The sequence below is a fragment of the Rhamphochromis sp. 'chilingali' genome (assembly GCF_963969265.1).
Source record: "Rhamphochromis sp. 'chilingali' genome assembly, chromosome: 1".
NCBI lineage: Eukaryota > Metazoa > Chordata > Actinopteri > Cichliformes > Cichlidae > Rhamphochromis > Rhamphochromis sp. 'chilingali'.
Window position 1 is genome coordinate 32,545,728 of NC_137929.1, and position 22,021 is coordinate 32,567,748.

The window sequence follows — 22,021 nt, forward strand, 5'->3', positions numbered from 1 at the left end:
CAACAAGATCTCCAGTTTGATCCCGGGATGAGATATAGATCCCTCGGGATTGTGTCAGGAAGGGCACTCTACCACATCAAACATGTGGCGCTGCCCCCTGGGCGAGCCATTATGACAAAAGTAGTTTTAGTCATTCAGGGGATGAGTCATATGTAGCACCACGGTCTTGGAGGAACGTCGTCTCATTTCACTGTGTACTGCACCACTGCACATGGTTGGGATGACAATAAAGTCACTTGACCTTGAGTTCTTTAAAATACAATATATACACTATGACACACCAAAGATCACGTTTCCAATTAATATAAAAGTTATTTAATTTAAATTGTACAAAACCATCTTTGTCCAGCAAATTACCTCTCACAAATACAGATTTAGTAATATTACATTTTTATTTGAGTTGTCTTGTTTAAAAGTTTAGCAAACATCATTTGATTTCTTCACTTTTTGTTCAGCATGATACAAAAGTCCTTTGCCTGCTTGGACTGGAAAAGCACATAGTTTTACTTTTTTCTTTAAAGTTACACAGGCGCCGGGCCATCGGGTTAAGATAAATCAAAGTTAAATACACATCAGACAAAGAAGCTTCGGTAACTTGAAACTGAAAAACCCCACGTCTGTTCTAATTTACACCAAATCTGATCACATCTGCTTCACAAAACTTGCTTTATCTTTCCTTCAATCTGCTCACACGCACACATTTCTTTACAATTCAATATGCACACAAATGCACAACACTTGTACGACTTTACCTTTCGCTCCATACCCTGTCCCCTTCTTTACACTTCTTCGCAAACCCTCAAGCAAAACATTCTTTAATCGTCTCAATCGTGTATTATTAAAGCACAACCTCACCAAACCTCAACCAACAGCTTTGTAGAAATGACTGTCTCTTACTCCATGTGTAACCTATTTGTATTTTTTCATTCATTTATTGTTTGTTGTTGCCTCTATTCAAGACGAGATGCTAACAATTTTGCAACTGACAAGTGAGTTAATGAGCCAAATTTCACATTCTGACAGATTCAGATCATTGAGGTGCGATTAGTGATCCTCCTCAGCAGGCCTGCAGGATAGGCTGGTAGGGCTCAGTCAGCACTTTGTAGCGGATCTTGGTGTTTGTGACGGCCCCGTGCTTCTGGCGCAGGTGCAGGCGCAGCTGGCTCTTGTGTCGGAAGTGCAGGTCACACTTCTCGCACTGGAAAAACACAGAGCGTTCATTCATTAGACGTCATGAACATGACAGGACAATGCTCTTGATGCTGCGATTACGTGTGCCACAGGTAGCTTACGCTGTAAGGCTTCTCTCCGGTGTGGATCCGCAGGTGACTCTTCAGCGTCTGCAGGTGGCGGAAGCGGGTGCCGCAGGTGTTGCAGGGGTAAGGCTTCTCCCCAGTGTGAATCAACACGTGGGCCCTGAGGTGGGCAACCTAACACCGGGGCAGACCACACAAACAGGTTGAGAGGTGCAAAATAAAGCATGCAAACATCAAATAAGGCAGGCCTCGAGGAAGAGCTGTAGCCATCTACACTCGCTCCACATTTTCAAATTTTGCGAGCAACTAGAAGAGTTAACGAGAAACTGGAACTCAACTAGTCTACATGAACCAGTCTGATACTGCTGGAGATAAAGAAAACACACCAGTATCTAGTGTGGCTAACATCTGTGTTATTTCTGAGAAGTCTTTTCACGCAGTCATTTGACCCTCACCTGAACAAACCGTGCCCCGCAGGTGTCACAGCGGTAAGGCTTCTCTCCGGAGTGAATCCGGGAGTGAGTCTTCAGGTTGGCTGGTCGGTTGAACTGAGCTGCACACACGTTACAGCGGTATGGCTTGTCACCTGCAGACCCAGAGGTCATTGTTACATGTTTGTTGTTCACTTCTGAACTGCATGCAGAACAGGAAAGTAAATTTAAACTTTTTTTTAAGTCTCACTTGAGCAGGCAGGTTTGGGTCCTTGAAGGCTGCCAGAGAAGGAATAGGGCGTGTAGTAGCTTTCACGCTTAACTTGGTGATGATTGAGATGGGCGGCTTCTGGGTGAGAAGAGTGCGATTTCAGGAAAATAGTTAAAAATAAAATCTTATAATAGCACCAGTGGAAGATTTTAAAAGTGCTGTTTATACCTACCATGTCCCTCCTTGTTAGAGGTGGGCACAGTTGGGTGGTCCTCAGAGGGTGATGGCCTGAGGGGAGGGGCTCGGCCAGAACCCTCGTAGCAGGAGGCCTGCCCCTGTCTGAGGAAGAGAGGGTCAAAGATTTTAGAAACCCTTACAAACTTTCTGTTTTCTCTGTCTTTTCATTGTTGTTATCCAGTTTACCTATCAATCTGACCGGGCACTTCTCCAGACCACGCCTCTGTTGGTGCGTTTGGTGTTGAGTCATCAGTGGGTGATGCTTGATTTTGGGGTTCCTCCATCTCCTCGACTTTCACTGCACTGGCAGCACAGAGAGGGTTGAGGACAATGTACTTGTACTTCTTCCAGTTGCAGGCCTTCGGGTCTGGTGTGGCTTTGGCATCACTCTGGGGAAAACAGACAGAACATCAGTTATACAAGTGCTGCACGAGCTCCCCAAAACCCTACAAATCAAATACTTTTCCTGAGACATACCACAAGGTTTTTGTTGCAGGTCTCAGATGCAGCAGGAGAACTTGGTTGGCAGCTGGAGCGGGTGGGGCTGCTTGGAGACAAAGTCGGGCTGGCCATGAGAGGTGACTCAGGGTCTCCTTTCAGCTCTGTTGACCTGGGCTGACAGCTGGGGAAAGCCCCTGGCTTGAGAGAGCCCCCAGTCACCACAGGGACCCTGCAGGAAAAACAAAGGAAGCGCTGTAATGAGCTAAACCCGTCAAAGGACAAAGGAGCGCAAACCAAAGCACGTCTGGCATTGTGCAAACAACGGCTCAAAGTGATAAACAACTTTGAAAAGTAGGAGCCGCGCAAAAAAAGTCATCCGGGATATCAACTATACATTTAATTATTCAGTTTCACACTAGACCTTCTTACCGGGTTGCTGCTGCTGTTGGCAGTAATCGCAGGGGTCCTTGAGTAGGCAAGTCCCCTCCTTTGGGAGATACAGAGGGTACGGACACCCTGGAGTCCAGCTCCAACTGGAGGTGTCTGACTGTCCTATTCTCCATGCTGCAAAAGATTGCACATGAAATTTGATCCAGTTTAATACACTATCTCTTCCAAGCTGTGAACAGCACGTGTTCTTTCATGGCCCTCACCAGTGCAGCTGCATGAAATCCCGGCAGGTCTCAGCCACGTGGTCCATCTGCAGGTAGACAGCCACAGCCAACACCCCGGAGACAATGCTCGGTGTCAGAGGGAGGCGGGAGGTGTACATGAAGTCTAGCAGCAGGGAGACGCTAGAGGGGTCCAGTGTGGTGGGGAGAGACACAGTCATGAGCTGCTCCCCGCTCCCACCACGCCCCTGTAGCAATGCACGGCGTGAATACAGCGAGTAGAAGAAACCACTGAGAAGAGAGGAGAAAGCAAAAACAACTTAAAGTAAGACATGCAGTTCTCGTATAAAAAACTATCTGCAGTGCTTTTAAGGGAAGAAATGGGGAGAAAGGGAGTGGGAAGAAAAAAACAATGGATGTACTAAGTGGAAGGAAACAGGAGCTTATGATGAATGAAACAAAATTAGAAAGACAAAACCAACTATGAGTCAGGCATAGAAAGAGGTGCAAGATGTACCACTCGGATTATTTTTGCAGTAGAAGAAGATTAAAGAAGATATTGCTCCTAAATTCTGACCACAAAAGGACTGGTTTGTCCACCAACCTGCAGGCCACGAGCACAGCACAGTGTGCCTGCAGGTGCACGTTGCCAACGATCAGGGTGGTGTCAGTCAGGATGCTCCGATGTCGGAGTTCATTCAGGTTCAGCAGCACATCATTGGAGTGGCGAGTGAACTCCTTCACATATCCTTCAGCTGGGGCCGCAGCCCTCATGCTCTGCCCTCTGTCGGCCCGATATCCCTCCAGAGCTTCCATCGTGCTCATCTGAATCTTTAAGGCATTATAAGTAAAACAATGAGGCATTGTACATAATTTTCATGATTTTTTTAATGATTGCACAAATATCCTTTCTATGTAAGATGCATAACAGACACTTACCTGTGTGTAACTGAAATAATAAATATACTGGAGTGTCCCAGACACATCCGTTAGGTGAGACCAGCTCCCTACTCGTACCTTTGAGTGGGGAAAAAAGAAATACTAATTTAATCCCATTTGCATATTCAACTTTACAGTGTTACGTTTTTAAATCGACATGAATATGAATCAAACAGCAGCAGCGTGCACTTTTAAAAACTAAGAGTTTACCAGAATTTTCTGTAGATAAATCACCTATTTAGTGTACTTCAAGGGTTGTTTAAAGAAGATTAAGATTATTAACAGTTCTACATAAAAATAAAAAAGTTAATCTAAGAAAGCGACAGTTAGGCAAATCATTTTTAAAAAAGCGAAACAATCAGTATTTCCACCTTACCCCGACCAGCAGGGACGAGAATTAGCGTGCACTGCACTGACGTCAAACCCCTTTGGCTCAGTGTTCAGTCCACGGTCAAAGATGTGGAGCAAAGGGATCACCGACAGCCTCCGCTTGCTCTGAGCAACACTGTGAGGAGAGGTTGAAGGGAGGGAGCTCTTTATAATATCATTCAGGAAGCCCCCTTACAACCAGGGCAGCTCATTTCCTCTTTCCTCAATGGGCCCACGCGCACACTGGAAACAACGCAGGAAAAAGCCCTGCATGGCTCAGGCTCCAGGCTCTAAGTATTTTTAGTGGTCTATTAGTTTTTCTAAACTCCCCCCTAGGTCTGTACAAACTAATAGCAGGAAAAGCATCGTGTGTTTTTGTGCCATGTTAAAAAAATATATGTAAGGACCTTTGGGGACATGCAGTACGTGTCTGACTATCCAGGGGTAAGCCAGAGAACATCCCCCACCAACGCTTTCCTGCCCTTCACCTCTCTCCTGGACAGAGGAAACTGCTTGACAGGAAGCTGGAGCACCAACTTATTGTTGAATAAACAAGTTATGCTTTCACCTTTTTAAAGGATGATTTTTTTTTAAACATTTTTACAAATTCTGCTAATAATTTTATGCGCAAGCTCTCATAACCTATGATGATGCCCATCATTTATAATAAATACTCCCATTCAAATACAAACTGTCATTGTTGAGTCAACCAGGTCAGTATAATGGGCATTTATAAGTACTTCACAACACTATCCGGAAGCTTCTGGCTTGATGCCTCAGAGCAAAGGCTACGTGTTATGAGGACCAAAAGGAAGGAAGCGAGACAAAATTGATCATTATAAATGGGAGACACCTTCTCCACACTGAAAAACAACCCCTACCCAACCCTGACTGAGAGAAATGCAGCCGACAGATGTGCAGGAACTTCCTCACACATACACACAAACATGCACAAACTTATTATGCATCCTGCAAAGCTGCTCAGAGACGTGGATAAAAAAACCCGCCCGCGCAGGACATCCGTCAATAATAAAGCAAGCAGGAGATAAGGGAAGAGATATGGAGACCTGGGTTGGGGGCTGGGAGGTGTTAATGAAGTGAGGGGACAAAGGCTTTAGAGGTTATGAATATATTTTTTTTTAAAAATGATTAGCGGAAAGCTGCCCCATCTTTAGCACAGCCTCAGGTTCACAGAGAATCACACACAGTACAGTTAACTGAGTCACAGCTAACGTGAACTATGAACTGTGTTTCCTCCACATCAGAGCATTTTACAGGAGACCATGAGGAAGGTGAAGAAAAAAATCTTCAAGGTTGACTTCTTAGAAGTGCTCTGATTCAGCTATACTGTGTAATGTTGAGGTGAAGCTTGGAAATGTTCCTCTAAAATGAAAAACAGATGTAGGATTCAGTGCAGGATGAGATCTACAAGAGAAACAAAATACTGCTCAAACTTAAATGATTACTTTTGATGAATTTAAAGTGACTCGGTTAACTAGACTACATGTTCTCAGAGTTTTGCAGGCTTGATATGTCTTAAAGGGGAAAACATTTAACAAGAATTTATTTAATAGTAATAAAGATTATTAGGCATAGAGTTTACAGAGTTTTTGTTACACTGTTACACAGTTTGATACAGCACAGCGTACTCTAAACACTGCATGCTCTATATATTGCGTATATTTATGCCCTATATGTTGTACTGTGCCCCATACACCGCATTGTGCCCCATATAACACACTATGGCCCATGCACTGCACCACACTCCTTGTGATAGAAATTGCAGATGTTTTCCTTACTGAAGTGCAAATTATTAAATAAAACAAATTTATACAGCTGTGATCCTCAATACCCGTTTAACTCAATATAAGTAAGCGAACTAAAGAAGATTAAGTCGAGTGCACAAATTTATATTAAGTAAAAATGTAGTTTTTTATTTCCAGTGATGACTTTATTGCATATTATGTGGGAGTTTCCAGTGATAATGTAGATGGCAATAAAAGGACACAGATAAGTATGGATATTTTGTATGTGTAATTTTTTTTGGCATGCTGTTTTACAATTTATTACTTTGCAACTCTTTTGGATATAAGTCTGAAATCACTGGGAGTCCCACTGAACAAACGCATTCAATTAATTAGCTTTTTCAGGTTTGATAAGCCTTTAATAAAATATTTTCCCTACAATTCAGTGTCTAAAAGATGATTTCAAAATCAAACGCAAACCCATTTTCATATGAATCCTTTGAAAAGGTGAATCGGAAGTAAGATGTTTGCATGGGACGTTGAGTGTTTGTGTGTGCTCTTGTGCTTTTATTTGTTTGGATGGAGCTCAGATCAATTGTGTGCTTTGAAAAAAAAAAAAGAAGGAAAAACCATAAAGGAACACAACGGTTAAGAAAACAGAGAAGGAGATGTAGGTCTAGGCTACTTCCAGGCATTGTGAGAAGAACGGATGAGGGGGGCGGTTGAGGAAAAGTGAGAACATTACTAAACGGGTTCACCAATGGCCGGAAGCCATTGAGTCTGTCCCGCTGGCAAGACTGGGCAACGCTCATTGTGACTTCCTGCATCTTGCCCCATCTGTCAATGCCCATCAGCGACCCACTGGCCCTGTTTTGATAAAATGCAGAGTTGTTAATATTTAACATCAAAATAAAGTCCCAAATGGACCTTCTGCACTTCTCAAATGAAGAGCTTCCCCTTGTTTTGTGATTTCCTGGTTGCCTGGACAGGACCATATTGTTTATCTGATAATGTATGGACTGAAGCCATGCTTTGACTTCAAATCCACCAGTTGGTGCCAAAGTGTTGATAACTCCTGTAACAATAACAGAGATCAACCCAAACTGCCTGTGATTACAGAGCTCTATGGCCATATAAGGGCAAACAGCATAGAGCTAGAGGAGGAGGAGCGGGACAAGGAAGCAGGGAGATCCCAGGGAGCAGCTCTGGTTGTTTGTCCGCTTATTGGCAGAGATAGAGTGGGAAATGAAAAATAAATGATATGAAACCCTTCCTTTGAAGCAGTGCCTTGAGGAAAGAGCCATGTGCCTCCAACACTGTGCTGGGTGGAGTATGAGGAGGAAGAGGGAGAGCGAAGGGAGATGGGCAGCTGACCCAAATCTCATGATTTGATGAAGCTTGATAGAACTAGTACTTGACCTCCATATTAACGGCTGTGTGTGTGTCTGTGTGTGTATGTGTGGTGGAAAAGAAGCGAGTGAATATGTAGAATAAATAGAATACATTGGAATAAATAGTATAATTGTCTTTTCAATTCAGTTCAATTTTATTTATACAATGCTACATCATAGCAACAGTTGCCTCAAGGTGCTTTATATTATAAAGTAAAGACCGTACAATAATACAAAAATACAATGTTTAATTGCCTTTTTTGTTGACAATAGACAATCCAATCTGCATGAGTGGTATCCTTCAGATGGAACCAATCCAAGGGCTTAGTATCAGTGGTAAGTTGGCAAACATGGCATCAGAGCTATGTTTGCCAAAGAGGTGCTTCCTCAGAGTGAACTAGTGGCTAGCCTGACACTCTGAAACACTTTGAGACTAGATCATTTGTTTCCAAAGTGTTATTGTGCACACCACCATCAGAAGATCGATAACAAGATCAAGTTTTTTTCAGTGAGAGATGAAGAAGCAGCCTCGGTGCAAATGATTTGTTTCAAAAAAGATTTTTAAAAAGTGCAATGCTTAAGCGAGAAAAAGTTGCTCTAGAAGGAGGTTGCCTAAGAGTGAACTCAAACGAGGAAAAGCAAGAGTCATCGAACAAGGTCATATGGTGGCTATTTACAGCGGCTACCTGGGAAAAAAGTTCCTGTTTACTGATTAATCCAAGTTTGGCATTTGTGACAGTGACAGAAGTGTGCAGATAAACAAGAGACAGAATGAAACTGTAATGTATTAGACCCAAAATGAAACATAGTGCTAATCAAGTCTGGAGCTGGACACCAGTACTGAATCACCTTCACCCTATCCTACTCTCTTCACCCAACTCTATGTTGACAGTTCTCGTGCTGCAACACGATAACGAGCCCACACGCAAAACAAAGGCAAATGAGTGCTGAATGTCACGGTCTTTGGTCCACACACACGATCATGTTGAGATAACAACATCGGGTATCAGGTTTTGCCCAAACCTGTCAGCACAAGCGCTGTTATTAAACCATAAAATGATTGTTTCATGTTTATGAGGGACCAAAAAACTTTGTTGTGCACAGGAAAAACTACCCTAAATGATAATACAATATCTGCTTAATTGTGCCATTTTTTAACCCACTTTCCCCAACTTTCTGTGTTTTCTTTAGCTGGATGATTGAGCATGCGTCAAGACATTTTGGTTTGTATAATTTTTACCATAGTCACCTTTTTGGAGAATTCTGGTCATATTATTTTATAGTAATCTACTGAGCTTCTCTGTTTTACTAAAGCTGGCCTGTTATAGCTGGTGGTAATGTTTCGGGTGCTGAAACACATGACTTTCCCACCTTGTCCAAAGGGAAGCAGAGCTCAGTGGCGGTCTCAGACTTAATATAATCCATATACTGGTGTAATTACACATGTGGGGTTATTCTGTTCAAACTTAGCAGTCTGGTATCTGTGTTATGTTGGAGTTTTGAGTGTATTCTTTGGGGGGGGGGCAGCCTGTAGATGTGACGGACCCCCCCACGTCTCCGTGCGCGCGCACGTACACGCGCGCAGCAACGACGTCACACGGTGGGAATGCAGTGAGGATCTGCGGCCGCCGCTGCTGCTGCTAAAGGCCTCTGGATCCGGGACAAAGTAGGTTAGCCACGCCGAAGCAGAAGGAAAGTTTCTCCGGGACAACTTTCCCCGGCCTGGGAGCGTTTGGATGGAGGCGTAGGTCGTGTTGGTGTGGCTCATTTCACACGGTATGTGTCGTGGTGCGTTTTGGCTGGCTGCTTTGTTTCCTGTTCGGCTGAAGTTAGCCCGAGGGAGAGGCACGAGCTTTGCTCGAGTTCAAAACAGGCTAGTAAACAAGGCTGTTACTAAAGTTAATCACGGCCGGTTAGCCCCGGTTTGGAGCGCTTAAAATGCTGTGTGTTTTCACATGTGTGGGGTACGGAGGACAGTTTTGGACGAGCAGCTGAGCAGTTTGTCTTTCACGAGAGAAGAAAAATGTTAGTGAGCGCAAAAAAGCAGAACAAACATGTCGCTCGTGTATCTGTGATGCGCCTGCTTGTTTCCTCACTATCCTGCTGTGTTTCTGGATTTTTAGATGACACCGAAGGAGAGAGGAGGCTCTCTGTAACGGTACTGTGAAAGGTAGGAGACGATCTGATGCCGTTCGTGTTATATAGCACAAAATAAAATGTATACATATTTACAAAAAACGTTTCCCGGTATGACTTCAGTCATTTTGTCTTCCTCTTACTCCGTTTAGCACAGATCGCCACCTTTTCAGGCGACACTCTGTCAGATGAGTTAACGCAAACAGAGCAGCGAGCTTCAGAATAAAAGCGTAAATGTTACAAAATAACGACCTGTTATTAAAATTAGAAATAAATAACAGATTAAATTAAAATTTAATCTGTTATTCTTTTAATATTGTGTGTTACTAAAGTGCTTCCAGTGCATTTCATTTCGATTTTCCAAAAATCCCGGATGTCCTGTGCCTCTGTTCCCGTTTCCTTCACGCTTCTTGCTGCAGTCAGCATCAACTTTGACATTTCACGGGTTGCTGCGCCTCCCGTACAGCCCAGCCCAGCTCACACATTTAGCTTTGTGTTTCACTCCACACGAAGAGGTAACAAGACGGTCTAAGTGATATAACAGATGGGATTAATTTCCTGTTCTGGATCCTGGGATTTGAGTGTGTGCTCATCCGGATTCAGACAGGGGGTGTTAAAACGGGTGGTCAGTGGAGGTGTTGGGTCACTCTTTCTTCCACGTGGTCAGTGTGTATTATCATGTAAAGTCCACCCTGACATTGTGTGGTTTATTGATAAATGACTCCAAATCTTAATATAATGAAGGGGGAGAGGGGTAAAAGCTTAAATCTAATGTTTGGGAATTGTTTTTCTGTGTGACTACCTCATCTTCTCATCCGTCAGTATAATCCTCTTATGATGGCCACACGACCCACATACAATCAGTCTGAGTGGGCTATTAATTTCTCCACTCTGACAGTACGTAGCTGTGATTCGCTGTGCCTCTCAGTCCATTTTAGCTTTGTGTCCATAGCTTGCATTCATATGTGCTTGCTCTTGTTTTATGTTGTCTGTAAAGTTTGATGAGTCAGCTATATTTGTATTCTGTAAAATGATGAAAGCGCAGACACCAAAGTGATGGCCTGAAATCTGTCTGGCCTCAGTGTTATTACAGTCATATTTGCTCAAAAATACACAATACAGATAACAGTAAAACATGCCAGATGTTTTTTTTTTCTTATGTAACAGGAGCGGCTTTACGCCCCTCACGTGCAAGTCGGCACTTTTTCAGCTCAGCTGTGAGCTTGTCCTGAGAATACATAGTATATTGTTATGAGCCAGGTGTTTATGCGTATACAGATGCATATCACGGTACAACATTTCCTGCCGTGTTTTTCTCCCAGCTTCATTTGGAAATAAATGATACTGGTGTGTAAACATGAAAAGACAATAACTATTGTGGCGGATAAACAGACGAGGGGTAGCTGCAGATTTGCACCTGTTTATGTCACTGTACATCTGTGTGTGTGAACGGGTGTGCTGGCGATCTTTTCCGTCACCGTTTGTGTCGTGAAACGCACAAAAACACACTCGCACATGTTTTCAGGCGTGTGCAATCCTGCTGGAAATCCCCGAGCCCTGCAGTCCAGCTTCTCTCTTCCTGCTCTTCAACCAGAAGCCCATTGTTCAAGCCGTGTGTGCCCGTTGCCATAGGAAACAAAGTCTGAAGCATCCCTTAGTTTCCATTGGTTACCTCCGGCATAAATGTGCAAAACAGCCACAGCTGAGCTCGAATACACGAATTAAGCCTAAAAGCATGAAAAAAATACCAGGAGGTTAAAGTCAATTTTCTTATTATTGTTACAGGTTAAAAGCACGTATCAGTCATATTGTATTAATGAACTTTTATGTACAGAAAAATGTGACATAAATGTTTGCATCACCTCAGACACCTGCCATGTCCGGTCCCACCTGGCTGCCACCGAGGACTCTGGACAGCCCAGAGCGAGCCGCCCCCCAGATGTCCCACTCTGCTGGTGGAGCAATCTATCGAGCCCCTATGAAGAAGGGCACGCCTGATTTCAGACCAAAATATGGTCCTTACGATCAGAATGGAGGAGGAGGAGGAGGGATGGCCAACAGGTACATGGCAACTGGGCCCACAGGTAAGAAGGCTGCTCGGCACGCGGCTGTATCGTCCTGAAAGCATCTGAAACTCAACTCACCGATGTTTTTATGTTACAATCAGGAGAAAGGAGCTGTAAAATCCTAAAACTCTATAAACTCTGCATGATATCCATCCTCTGCTACTGATGTGCAGATGTTAGACTGAATAATGATGATCCCTTCCTGTAGCAGTTATATTTAGGAAGGCTCTAGCAGTCACAAATAAAGTTTGTTTACCGAAGTCTTTTTAGTATTAAATGTCAAAAAGCAAGTTTTTTGAATTTGTAAAAGTTTCTGCTGACCTCTGAAATACACCGAGTGTGTGGCTGTGACCCTGTTTTCTTCTATCCTTTTTACATGGTGTCATATCACATCGTCAGAGTTTTAGAAGCGGAGATTGTGGTCGAAGCAAGGTCTTTTATTTTGAAAATTGACCAGATTCTTTATCCTGTTCCTGTGTCCTGACGTCTTTCTCCCAGCGATGTCCTTTTTTTCTTTTCTTTCCCCAATCGATTGTAGAAGATGGCTGTCCCTCCCTGAGCCTGGCTCTGACGGAGGTTGCTTCCTGTTAAAAGGACGTTTTTCCTTCCCACTGTCGCCAGTTGCTTCCTCATTAGGGGTTTGATTGTAGGGTCTTTACCTTAAAGAATGAAGTGCCTTGAGGTGACTCCTCCCTGTATCTTTTGCCTCCATTTAGAAAAAGTAAGCCGTGGTATTCTTAAGTGATACAGAGGAGAGATCCACTGGGGACACTCCTGAAACACTGGTGTATTTCAGGGGTAAAACAATGAGAATATTTAGAAGTAAGTGACTAAAAGTCTGATAGAAACAAATCGGATGTGGCTATGCTGGAATACTGACTCTTCACTTTTTTGATTTTTGTTTAATTGGAAACAGATTCAGGCCTGTAGCGTTTCTTACTCATATTAGAATCATGACTGAAAGATCTCTCGTGGTTAACGTGGGTAGAACGAGTGTTTCAGCAACCAGCGATGCATCGCATGAATGTCAGAGCGAATCTCTTTAGTGAAGATCGGCTTTGTGATGTTGTGCTTTAAAAAGACGGTTTTGGATTCATTTCCAATATCTGTTCTCTAAAACATTAGGTGGACCCATGCATCATTCATCTGGTGATCACTATTACCCGTCTCCACACGGTCCTAAAGAAGACCGCAGTTGGAGCCCTCACATGGACAGCTACGAGATGATGGTGAGTGGACATGTCAGTAGCTTTGCCTACAAGAAACTAAAGATTTGAAGGGTTTCAGAACCAGCTGACAGGTTTCTTATGCTGTTCTGGTGTTAGCATCGTGGCCCAGAGAAGCCAGCAAGCTACCACTCCAAAATCGATGCTGAAATTGACTCCCTCACCAGTATGTTGGCTGATCTGGACAGCCACCCGCAGGACTCCAGCACTCAAGTACGGCAAGCTTGATTAGCTCAAAATGATTTACATGTACTTAATTGATAAATTAAACAATGAATAATGTTGATATCTCTCTTTATTTGCCTGTTTATTAATTCTCCGCCTCCCCACAGCTCTATGACAACGTGCCTTACAACAAATACCTCTCAGCGGATCACTACAAGCCTGCACACCAGAGCGCTGCCCCTCCTCAGGGTCGCCCATCCATGAGCTACAACCCTCATCCCCAGAGCCAATACCACCCAGCACCTCCCTACCCCAATGAGCATCAGACACCTCAGTACTCCACCTCCCACCAGCAGGACTACTACACCACTTCTACCCCTAAACCTTACCCTCAGCCCGTCCCAGCCTCCTACACCACAGCGTCCACTCCTACGGGGCCCAGGTTCAGCGTCCAGGTCAAGACAGCGCAGCCAGTCACCTACTCTCAGACAGGGAGGCAAGCTGAACAGGCATACACTCCGCCTCCTCCTCGCCAGCACGTGTCACGACCCCCGCCCCAGACTCAAACTGCTCCCCAGGGCTGGTACCCTCCACATCCCGGCTCACAGGTTCAGGAGATGCACTCTGAGGGGGGGTATAAGGGGAGCGGCTCAGGGTCTGGAGGAAGAGTTAACCAGCTTCCTGTGTCTAAGAGAGCGATGGAAAATAATCAGAGTGGGTCGGGAGCCGCACAGGGTCCAGGTTATCAGTCGAGCAAGGTAGAAACGAAACTTCTATTTTTTTCATACAACAAACACAAATTGATTTGTGGTCCAGGTGTTCTGAAAAATCAAATAAACTTTGTGTGATTCATGTGTCCTCTTTCCTCCAGCAGGGGGCAGCAACGCCCAGGCCTGAGGAAGAGCTGGATCGGCTCACCAAGAAGCTGGTGTATGATATGAACCACCCGCCTGCTGAGGACTATTTTGGTATCAGTTGTTACTAGTGGCACATCACAGCAATAAATCTAAAAATAGTTTAAGAGGAAAGCTCATCTTAATGACTTTTTTCTTGTCCGTTTCCATGCCGACCTTCAGGTCGCTGCGCCCGCTGCGGAGACAACGTGGTCGGCGATGGCAGCGGCTGCATCGCCATGGAGCAGGTTTTCCACGTGGAGTGTTTCACGTGTATCACCTGCCACGCACGTCTGCGAGGACAACCCTTCTACGCTCTCGACAAGAAGAGTTACTGCGAGAGCTGTTACATCGTACGTGAATGAGCTGTTTTCATATTTCCTCAAACCGGAGAGATTTGCTCTCCCTCGTCTTTCAGTGGTCCTCTCTCAACCCTGTTTTTATTTCCATCTGTTTTTCTTAAGAGCACACTAGAGCGCTGCTCAAAGTGCTCCAAACCCATTCTGGACCGCATCCTGCGAGCCATGGGGAAAGCCTACCACCCTCGCTGCTTCACGTGTGTCATTTGTAACTGCTGTTTGGACGGCGTGCCCTTCACAGTGGACGCCACGTCTCAGATACACTGCATAGAGGACTTTCACAGGTAATCGCTGAACTGTGCGAGCTAAACAGCGTTTGCAGGCTGCGACTGTGAACTGAGGCCGAGACAGAGGTGCTTAAACTAACTCTGAGCTTGGATGCTTGTTGTGTCTGACAGGAAGTACGCGCCGCGCTGCTCGGTGTGTGGGGAGCCCATCATGCCCGAGCCGGGGCAGGAGGAGACCGTCAGGATTGTAGCCCTGGACCGCAGCTTCCATGTTAATTGTTACGTTTGTGAGGTGAGCTTTCCCAATCAAGCAGATCTCTTGGCGTATATCGAGGAAAAGCTTTATGAATTCCCTTTTTTCTGAGAATAAATTATTTAAAAATAAGAGGAAAAGGGATCAGTTTCAGGGAAATGGAGTAACAGCCTCAATTCTGGCGCCTTTCCAAGGCAGGAGAAAGCCTGGTTACATTAAACATTACATATAATTAACACAGTGAACTCTCTTGTGAGAATAAAGTAGTCAATAAACATCAGCATGGCGTTGCTAATCTCTAAACTGCAGGTTTAGGTGGAAACAGCTCAGTGTGTTGACATAAATCAATCACAGTAATCTGGGGAATCTAAATGTGGACTTGCTGATCAAAGTGTGAAGTTCATCATAGTTGACGAAGAGTTCAAAACACAAAACTCGGCAGTCCTTGTGAGCGTTTATCTGAAGTGACCCGAGTGCCTCTTTTCGTCAGGAATGTGGTCTCCTGCTGTCGTCTGAAGGCGACGGTCGAGGCTGTTACCCGCTGGACGGCCACATCCTGTGCAAGAGCTGCAGCGCACGCCGCATCCAGGACCTCTCGGCCAAAATCTCCACCGACTGCTAACAAATCTCTACCTGAACCTCTTCGCTCCCGGCCTCACAGATCCACGGACAGCCGGCACATTATTGATAGCAGCTTGTTCACTCACAGTGTCGGTAGAAAATCGTTACTTTTACTTCCTCCTCACTGGTGTTCGGCTTCTCCCGCTTCATTTCCTTTACTCTTTGGTACATCGTTTGTAATGTTTAACTCAGCGTTTGTACGACAGTGGCCTGACCTGCAGGCAGCTTGGGCTCCACTTTATCATTCATCCACTCCGGTACTGCCCACATATTCCTTGCACATGTCATTTTATTTTATTGTTAACACTTTCAAAGACAATGAAAGCACACACGGACGTTACAGATTTCAATCTGAAAATAAGGATTTTTTTCCAGATAAGGGACACGCGTGATAATCAGGATTATGGTTTGTCTGAACCAGGCTAGAGAGTAGGCAGCGTTTTGCGTCGAAATGCATATTAAAAGCACACAAAATCAACTGTGATTGTACATAACAGGTGGGTTTGAGTGAATCTGCTGCGGGTTGTTGTGGAACGCGTGTAGCCTGTAGTGCAGTGCGGTGACGTAGCCTGATAGAGCAGGAAATGTAGACGATAAGAATGTGTAGCAGTTTGACAGCCAACAGCTTATTTTTCTTTAGAACGAGATTTGTTAGGACAGATTCTTTGTCACGCTTCTCAGCATTACAGCATCATGTTACTAGTCGCTTACTCACAACTTGTAATAAGACTCTTTTCTCTCTTTTTTTGCCATTTTTGAATGTCTACGAAACACAATCTTTGTTCGATGCTTGTTTGTTTGATACTTGACATGTTACATTGAAAATGACGGTGCAATGAAGTCAAACTCACTTTGTCTAATGGAAAACAGGGTGTGGCTCACTTACGAGGCATCCTGGTGTGCAAAAGCTCAAAGCCTCTTGTAAAGATTTTGTTTAATGTGCCATTTGGGGAAACGTTAAAAAGGAAAAAAGCATTTAAAAGTGATAATCTGTTTAAAGGGGCAGATGACTTATGGATTAGCAAAACTTGTGTTTCTCGTTTGGTGTGAAGGCACCGTTAGGGGGTAATGAGTGCTGAATTTAAAGGGGACCTGTTGTGCTGTAATTTTGAACTCAAGTAGAGCAGCTTTGCAATGATTCAGTCTGAAATAATCAAAAAGTTGCTGTCTCTGTCTGAGCTGTTTTGCACCTCCCCTTCTTTTAAAACCAGCTCTCTTCTGATTGGCTGCCCCTCACAAACAAATGGTTAGACCAGCAGGTGGCTTATGTGCTTATGATTAAGCCTACTCTATGACATCACCTACAGTTTAGCACAGTAATTGGAAATAAAGAAGTAAAGAAAAGCATGATAGGGTCCCCTTTCTTTTAAGGTGATGACTTTGTTTATCCCCCTTAAATGGATTTTTTTTGTTTTCGATTACAAGTCTTCATTTATGGAGGCAAAGTAGTCATACTCTGAGCCTTTGGAGCTGCAGTATTTGTTATAACTGTGTTTAACCTCTTGTCTCTCCGTCCGCATTTTGTACGTGTTTAACTTAAAGGGCTAGAAATGTGAAAGCCTTACCTCAAGGATGTCATTCAGCTCCATAACTGTCCTGGTTTGAAACTGTTTTTGTGTTTGTGTGTTTCTGTGAATTCTGCTTTTGTTTCGGTGACACAACACGATCACTTTAAAACGCTCCAGTCGTCGGCATCTCTTCATTTATCTCGTGATGTGCTAATCTGTTTTGTTTTTTTTAAACATTTCACAGTGCTCGCAACTCACTCAACACACTGATTCACGCCAGCATGCGTCACGCTCCTCGGATCTTGGAGTTTTCTTTCCTTTTCAGTCACGGATTACGATCCTTGTTGTGGATTCAGTTTAAAGTGTTGAGTTGGAGCTCGGTGGTTAAAACGTTAGCAAAGAGGTGATTCTGGCATTTTAACAAACACCATCAAGTGCTGCTGATAACTAAAACAATCTTTTAAAACAACCATCAGTGCTACACCTCAGTGACTTCTCAAGTTATCACATTCACAAAATTTTTAGACAACTTGACTTTGACCTTGAGTTTGAGGTCACAGAGATTCATCTGAAAGATTCAGTTTGAAGCTCCCACGTCTCCTCGTTCTCGAGTTATCACAATTACGAACTTGGCTGAGGTCTAAAAAGTGGGCACAGGCACCAAAATTTGTATGTTTGTTCCAAGCAAAAAGCCGTATTTTTAGCCGTATAAAACTAGGGCTGCACATTAAACCTGCAGTTCAGTGAATTTCATGTATGTAAATCACCAGTTATCCTGACAAGTCTCAGGTTTCAGACCCAGAATCTTTTTCTTCCTGCGGGGAGACTAATGCGTAACGGTGCTGCCCAGGTATTCGTTACATTCGCCAGGTTAATCAGTGTTATCTGTGATTTATATAATGCTTTTTACATTGCAAGCTGAGCCAGTCACTGTCACTCATGTTCTTAAATGGCTTTATCAAAAAAGTAACTTGTATCTATCTGTGAATGATTTCCCTCTAATGCTATCTGCTGCACTGTGTTCAAAAGTTAAAAAAAACAAAAACACATTACCAAAAGATGATATCAACTTGCATTGTGGGAAATGTAGGATCCAGGAAAGCTGGGGTTTGATGCAGACAGAATCGGGGGTATCTCATCGGTACCAGCTTCACAAAAAAGCAAGAATTCAGGATTTAAAATCAGAAAATTTATTTCAGAAGTGTGTACCTGCCGGTCTTGAAACATATAATTTTTATTAGTCTTTAAAACTTAAAGTATCTGCACATTTGTTATCTTACGGTAAATAATCCGGTTACCACAAAGAAAGCAAACATGCGTCGGCTGATCCGTAAAAACAAAAGATACTCCTGCTGTTAACAGGAGGTGAAAGTCTTCCAGAAGAAGTTGCGGCAGCCTGCTTTGCGCTCTCGTTGGGACAGAGAGAGGTGTCGCCTCGTCACCTCCTCCCTGCCTCGCCGCGTCTCGTCTCCTCTCGCCGCCATCAGTTCAGCCATGAACTTCAGCAAGAGCCAGTGAGTCAGATCCTAAAGGAGGACAGAAATGGAGGGGACGGGGTTCCTCAAGTTCAAACACCTGTTCCAGTACAAAACTGTTTATATATTTTAGCTCCTGATGCAGCATTTACTCACCTTGTCATTTGTGAGGTCTGCTCTCAGTGTTTCTGTCAGCATGTCGCTGTATGGAGCCGTGCTCACCCGCACCAGCAGCACAGACAAACCCAGAGCCACGAGAAGCACCTGAGAGCGAAACATCTCCGCCTCGAACCGCAGACAGAACAACTCAGCTCTTACGTTCCCAGACTCTGCTTTCAACGCTGGAGATGTGCGGTGCTGCAAAAATCCACAAACTATAAGAAACCCTAACCAATCGGGATGTAGGAGGTGCGGGAGCTGAAGGGTATCATGATGAGCTGAGCTGATAAATAGGCACCTTCATCTTCAAATCCTCCTCATCCTCAAGCCAACAAAAGGATGTGATTGGTGGAGAGGATTGGCTGTGAGGCAGTGAGGAGGTGTGTGTGTGTGTGTGTGTGTGTGTGTGACAGAGGCTGTGAACAGACGTGTCACCGGACAGGATAAGGTCATCACTGGGCACGATGGCGTGGACGAACCAGCTCCCAAACGCATCCGACAAAAAGTGACAGAGGTGGTTTTCAGGCCGATCGGCACTCATGCTGCATTAACTTTAAATGAGATCCATTAAATCCAAAAAACTGATTTTTGAGGTAACTTCTGCCACTCGTAATTAGCCACAGCAGCTTTGCAGGGGTCTGGAGCGCAACATGAGCTCCGGACACCGTTCAGTGCTGCTAATAACACAGTGTGACTCAAATGTTAATGAGGCTGCCTGGACACAGCTAACCCTTCCAACACTCCCCCACCCTTCACGCCATCGTCACTTTGAGTCAATGGGGAAATAAAGGAGAGAGGAGTTAACATCTAAATGTCAACTCGCCAACAAAACGCTTGATGTAAGTGTAGTGGTGGTGGTGGTAGAGCAGGTTCCATCGGCAAGATGCTGAGCCTGACTCATCCGCTGGAGTGTCTGGTGACACGCTTACAGTAGAAAGTGCTTTGAGTTCTCAACTGAGTAGAAAGTTGCTATTTAAGTAACATTATAGACTAACTCAAAGAGAAATTTCAGGGTTGCCTAAAAGAAATGCACTCCTCCTCTGTTTTGTGTGTCTTCAAATGCTTTCTCTGTGATTGAGTTTCCATCCCGCTTACTCGTTTTTTCACCTCCTCTTCTCAGTAGCAGCAGGGATCCGCCCGGGCCGGGAGGATTTCTTCCCTCAAACGACAGTTTCACATCTAGATATTTGTTTAAACAAATGCTGCCCATCATTTTTGAGGTTGTGGTCCTTGTTGGTGAAATCTGCATTCACGAGTCCGCTGTCAGAAGACTGAATTAAGATGGTGTCAGTGAAAGGACACCACAAGGGAAACTAGTGCTGCAAAAACACAGTGAAATGTTCAACACTGGAAAGTCCCCATGATGCTCCACAATGAAGGAGGAAAGGCACGGCGGAGGGAGCGTCATGATTTAGGCTGCTTTGCTTTGCTTGCTCGAAGGACGGATGGAGTGCAACCACCGAGGATGTAAATGCTGTCGAGTAACGTTTATGTGAAGCTCGTGTCGCAAACTGGTGATTGATTTATAATAGGTTACATCATTTCATTAATAAACTAAGTTTGTGTTTGGTTAACTATTTCTTTGTTCTTGGCAATAAATCTTATACTGTTGGAAAGTTTATTCCACCTTAAATGGTGCTACATTTGTAATGAAAATCCACTTGTGGGTTGAGCAGCACCACCTCCTCCTGCTGGCCACCTGCTAGGTCACACACTGCTGTGGGATGGTGTCCCGTTCTTCACCCAATATTTGTCACTAGTCAGCCATTGCAGCTTTGTTGGTCATTCTGGCACGAACATCGATTAAATACACTAAGAGAATAAATACAAGAAATCATATAAACAAAACACAACACTGGGAATTCATAGAATTAAATAAAAAAATAAAATATCCAAAAACCACTAAACACTGGGCCAGCTGACCCAGAGCCATGACAATCTCAGGCTTAACATCCTCAACTCTTTGAAAGAGTAGTCAGTGGTTGCATTGTGGGTAATGTAGGCAAATTTTGAAAAGGAAGAGAAGTGTGAAAAATACAAAAGGCAATATTTCTGGTACTGCTGGATCGATTCTGACGCCTGCTTGGAGGTATAAATACTGCATTTACTCAGTTTTCTACTCTTTCAGCAGGACAGGAAGTCAGAAAAACATCAAGACCTTGGTGAAGATATGTTTTTAAGAAACGTTTAACAAAAATACTTAAATACTGATTCACAGCGAACCGACTATCAAGTCAGCTTTATTGATTGTGACTGACATGTTCCCTTGATACACTGTTTCTGCCATTTAAAAAAGTCATCACATTTCTAAAAGAACTTCTCAGCAACCAGCTGGAATAAAGGAGTGCTCGAACACCGGGCCAACTAATGAAGAAAAAACCATTTTCACATCTCATTTTGTAAAAAGAGAGTGACCTTTTCTGTGACTGTCCTCTCCACGGGACTCTGTCTGATTACTCAGTCTTTAATCATGACGGGACTTGACTTAAAGTAACATTTTCTGGACGTTGTTGAGTCAGAGCGGGCATCCAGCTGTGCCGCCTGGGATTAAATAGAGAGGTCTGAGATAATGAATAAGGATGCCTATGTGAGACATCTGACCCAAATGTCACATCTGGACCTGTTCTCATCAGGTGACCCTGAATCCTCCCTTAGTTGCGCCACGATAATTTTAGGCTGCTGCGGCCTTCCCATGATGCAGTGTTTCTTTGTCACTCACCAAGTGTTTATACACCATTATGCATTTAATCATGATATATTATTAAACTCTGGCTCTCTTCCACAGTGTGTCTTTTGTCTCGTCTCCTTCCCCTCACCAACAACTGGTCACAGCAGATGGCTGCTCCTCCCTGAGCCTGGTTCTGCTGTATTATTGGAGGGTCTTTACCTTACAATATAAAGCGTCTCGAGGTGACTGTTGCTGTGATTTGCCGATTTATAAATAAAATTGAGTCACCCTGAGTCAACGCCTCGGTATTTACTAACGTGGCTCACAAAAAAACTAGACATGTATGACACTAGAGCCAAATATCCATCGTCACCTGGAGTCATATTTACTGAGAGTCTTACCACAGCAGGTGTTTTAACCTAGATGACTGTCAGATTCGTGACATAACATCACCTATAATAATAATAATAATAATAATAATAACAATACAGGTGCAGACAGAATCCCCACCTATGCTGTAAAATTCTGATATTTTTAACTCACTGATGCCAGTTTTTAAAGTGACATAAAATGATCTAATACTGATGCACATTTACTATTTAGTTGCTTCCCGAGCTTGAGTTGGCAGTTTTCA

General features: G+C 43.9%; 3 protein-coding genes across 7 annotated transcripts; 1 reads left to right on the plus strand and 2 right to left on the minus strand.

The window, feature by feature from the left end:
* Window positions 1-299: 299 nt before the first annotated feature.
* On the minus strand, window positions 300-4,660 carry bcl6b (BCL6B transcription repressor). Of its 2 annotated transcripts, none has more exons than XM_080880073.1 (12): window positions 4,503-4,660; window positions 4,127-4,204; window positions 3,792-4,018; window positions 3,230-3,478; window positions 3,006-3,140; window positions 2,613-2,805; window positions 2,322-2,524; window positions 2,131-2,237; window positions 1,938-2,033; window positions 1,712-1,842; window positions 1,293-1,430; window positions 300-1,198 (listed from the first exon to the last, which is right to left on the minus strand). In XM_080880073.1, exons 3-12 carry the CDS (start codon window positions 4,010-4,012, stop codon window positions 1,058-1,060), a joined length of 1,614 nt encoding a protein of 537 aa, XP_080736199.1. In that variant the 5' UTR covers window positions 4,013-4,018; window positions 4,127-4,204; window positions 4,503-4,660; the 3' UTR covers window positions 300-1,057. The 2 variants fall into 2 exon arrangements, with proteins under 2 accessions (XP_080736199.1, XP_080736198.1); XM_080880072.1 differs by having other exon boundaries at window positions 1,938-2,036.
* A 4,554-nt stretch (window positions 4,661-9,214) lies between these two features.
* trip6 (thyroid hormone receptor interactor 6) lies at window positions 9,215-17,257 on the plus strand. 4 transcript variants are annotated; one of them, XM_080875503.1, is made up of 11 exons: window positions 9,215-9,407; window positions 9,755-9,801; window positions 11,635-11,851; window positions 12,959-13,062; window positions 13,159-13,272; window positions 13,392-13,982; window positions 14,096-14,192; window positions 14,301-14,470; window positions 14,582-14,760; window positions 14,875-14,995; window positions 15,447-17,257. In XM_080875503.1, the coding sequence occupies exons 3-11, from the start codon at window positions 11,644-11,646 to the stop codon at window positions 15,576-15,578; spliced, it is 1,716 nt and encodes a 571-aa protein (XP_080731629.1). In that variant the 5' UTR covers window positions 9,215-9,407; window positions 9,755-9,801; window positions 11,635-11,643; the 3' UTR covers window positions 15,579-17,257. The 4 variants fall into 4 exon arrangements, with proteins under 4 accessions (XP_080731629.1, XP_080731632.1, XP_080731631.1 ...); XM_080875506.1 differs by having other exon boundaries at window positions 14,099-14,192; XM_080875504.1 differs by lacking the exon at window positions 9,215-9,407 and adding an exon at window positions 9,513-9,656.
* A 134-nt stretch (window positions 17,258-17,391) lies between these two features.
* sst5 (somatostatin 5) lies at window positions 17,392-20,330 on the minus strand. Its single transcript, XM_080875535.1, has 2 exons — window positions 18,717-20,330; window positions 17,392-18,611 (listed from the first exon to the last, which is right to left on the minus strand). Exons 1-2 carry the CDS (start codon window positions 18,837-18,839, stop codon window positions 18,441-18,443), a joined length of 294 nt encoding a protein of 97 aa, XP_080731661.1. The 5' UTR covers window positions 18,840-20,330; the 3' UTR covers window positions 17,392-18,440.
* Between the last annotated feature and the right edge of the window lie 1,691 nt (window positions 20,331-22,021).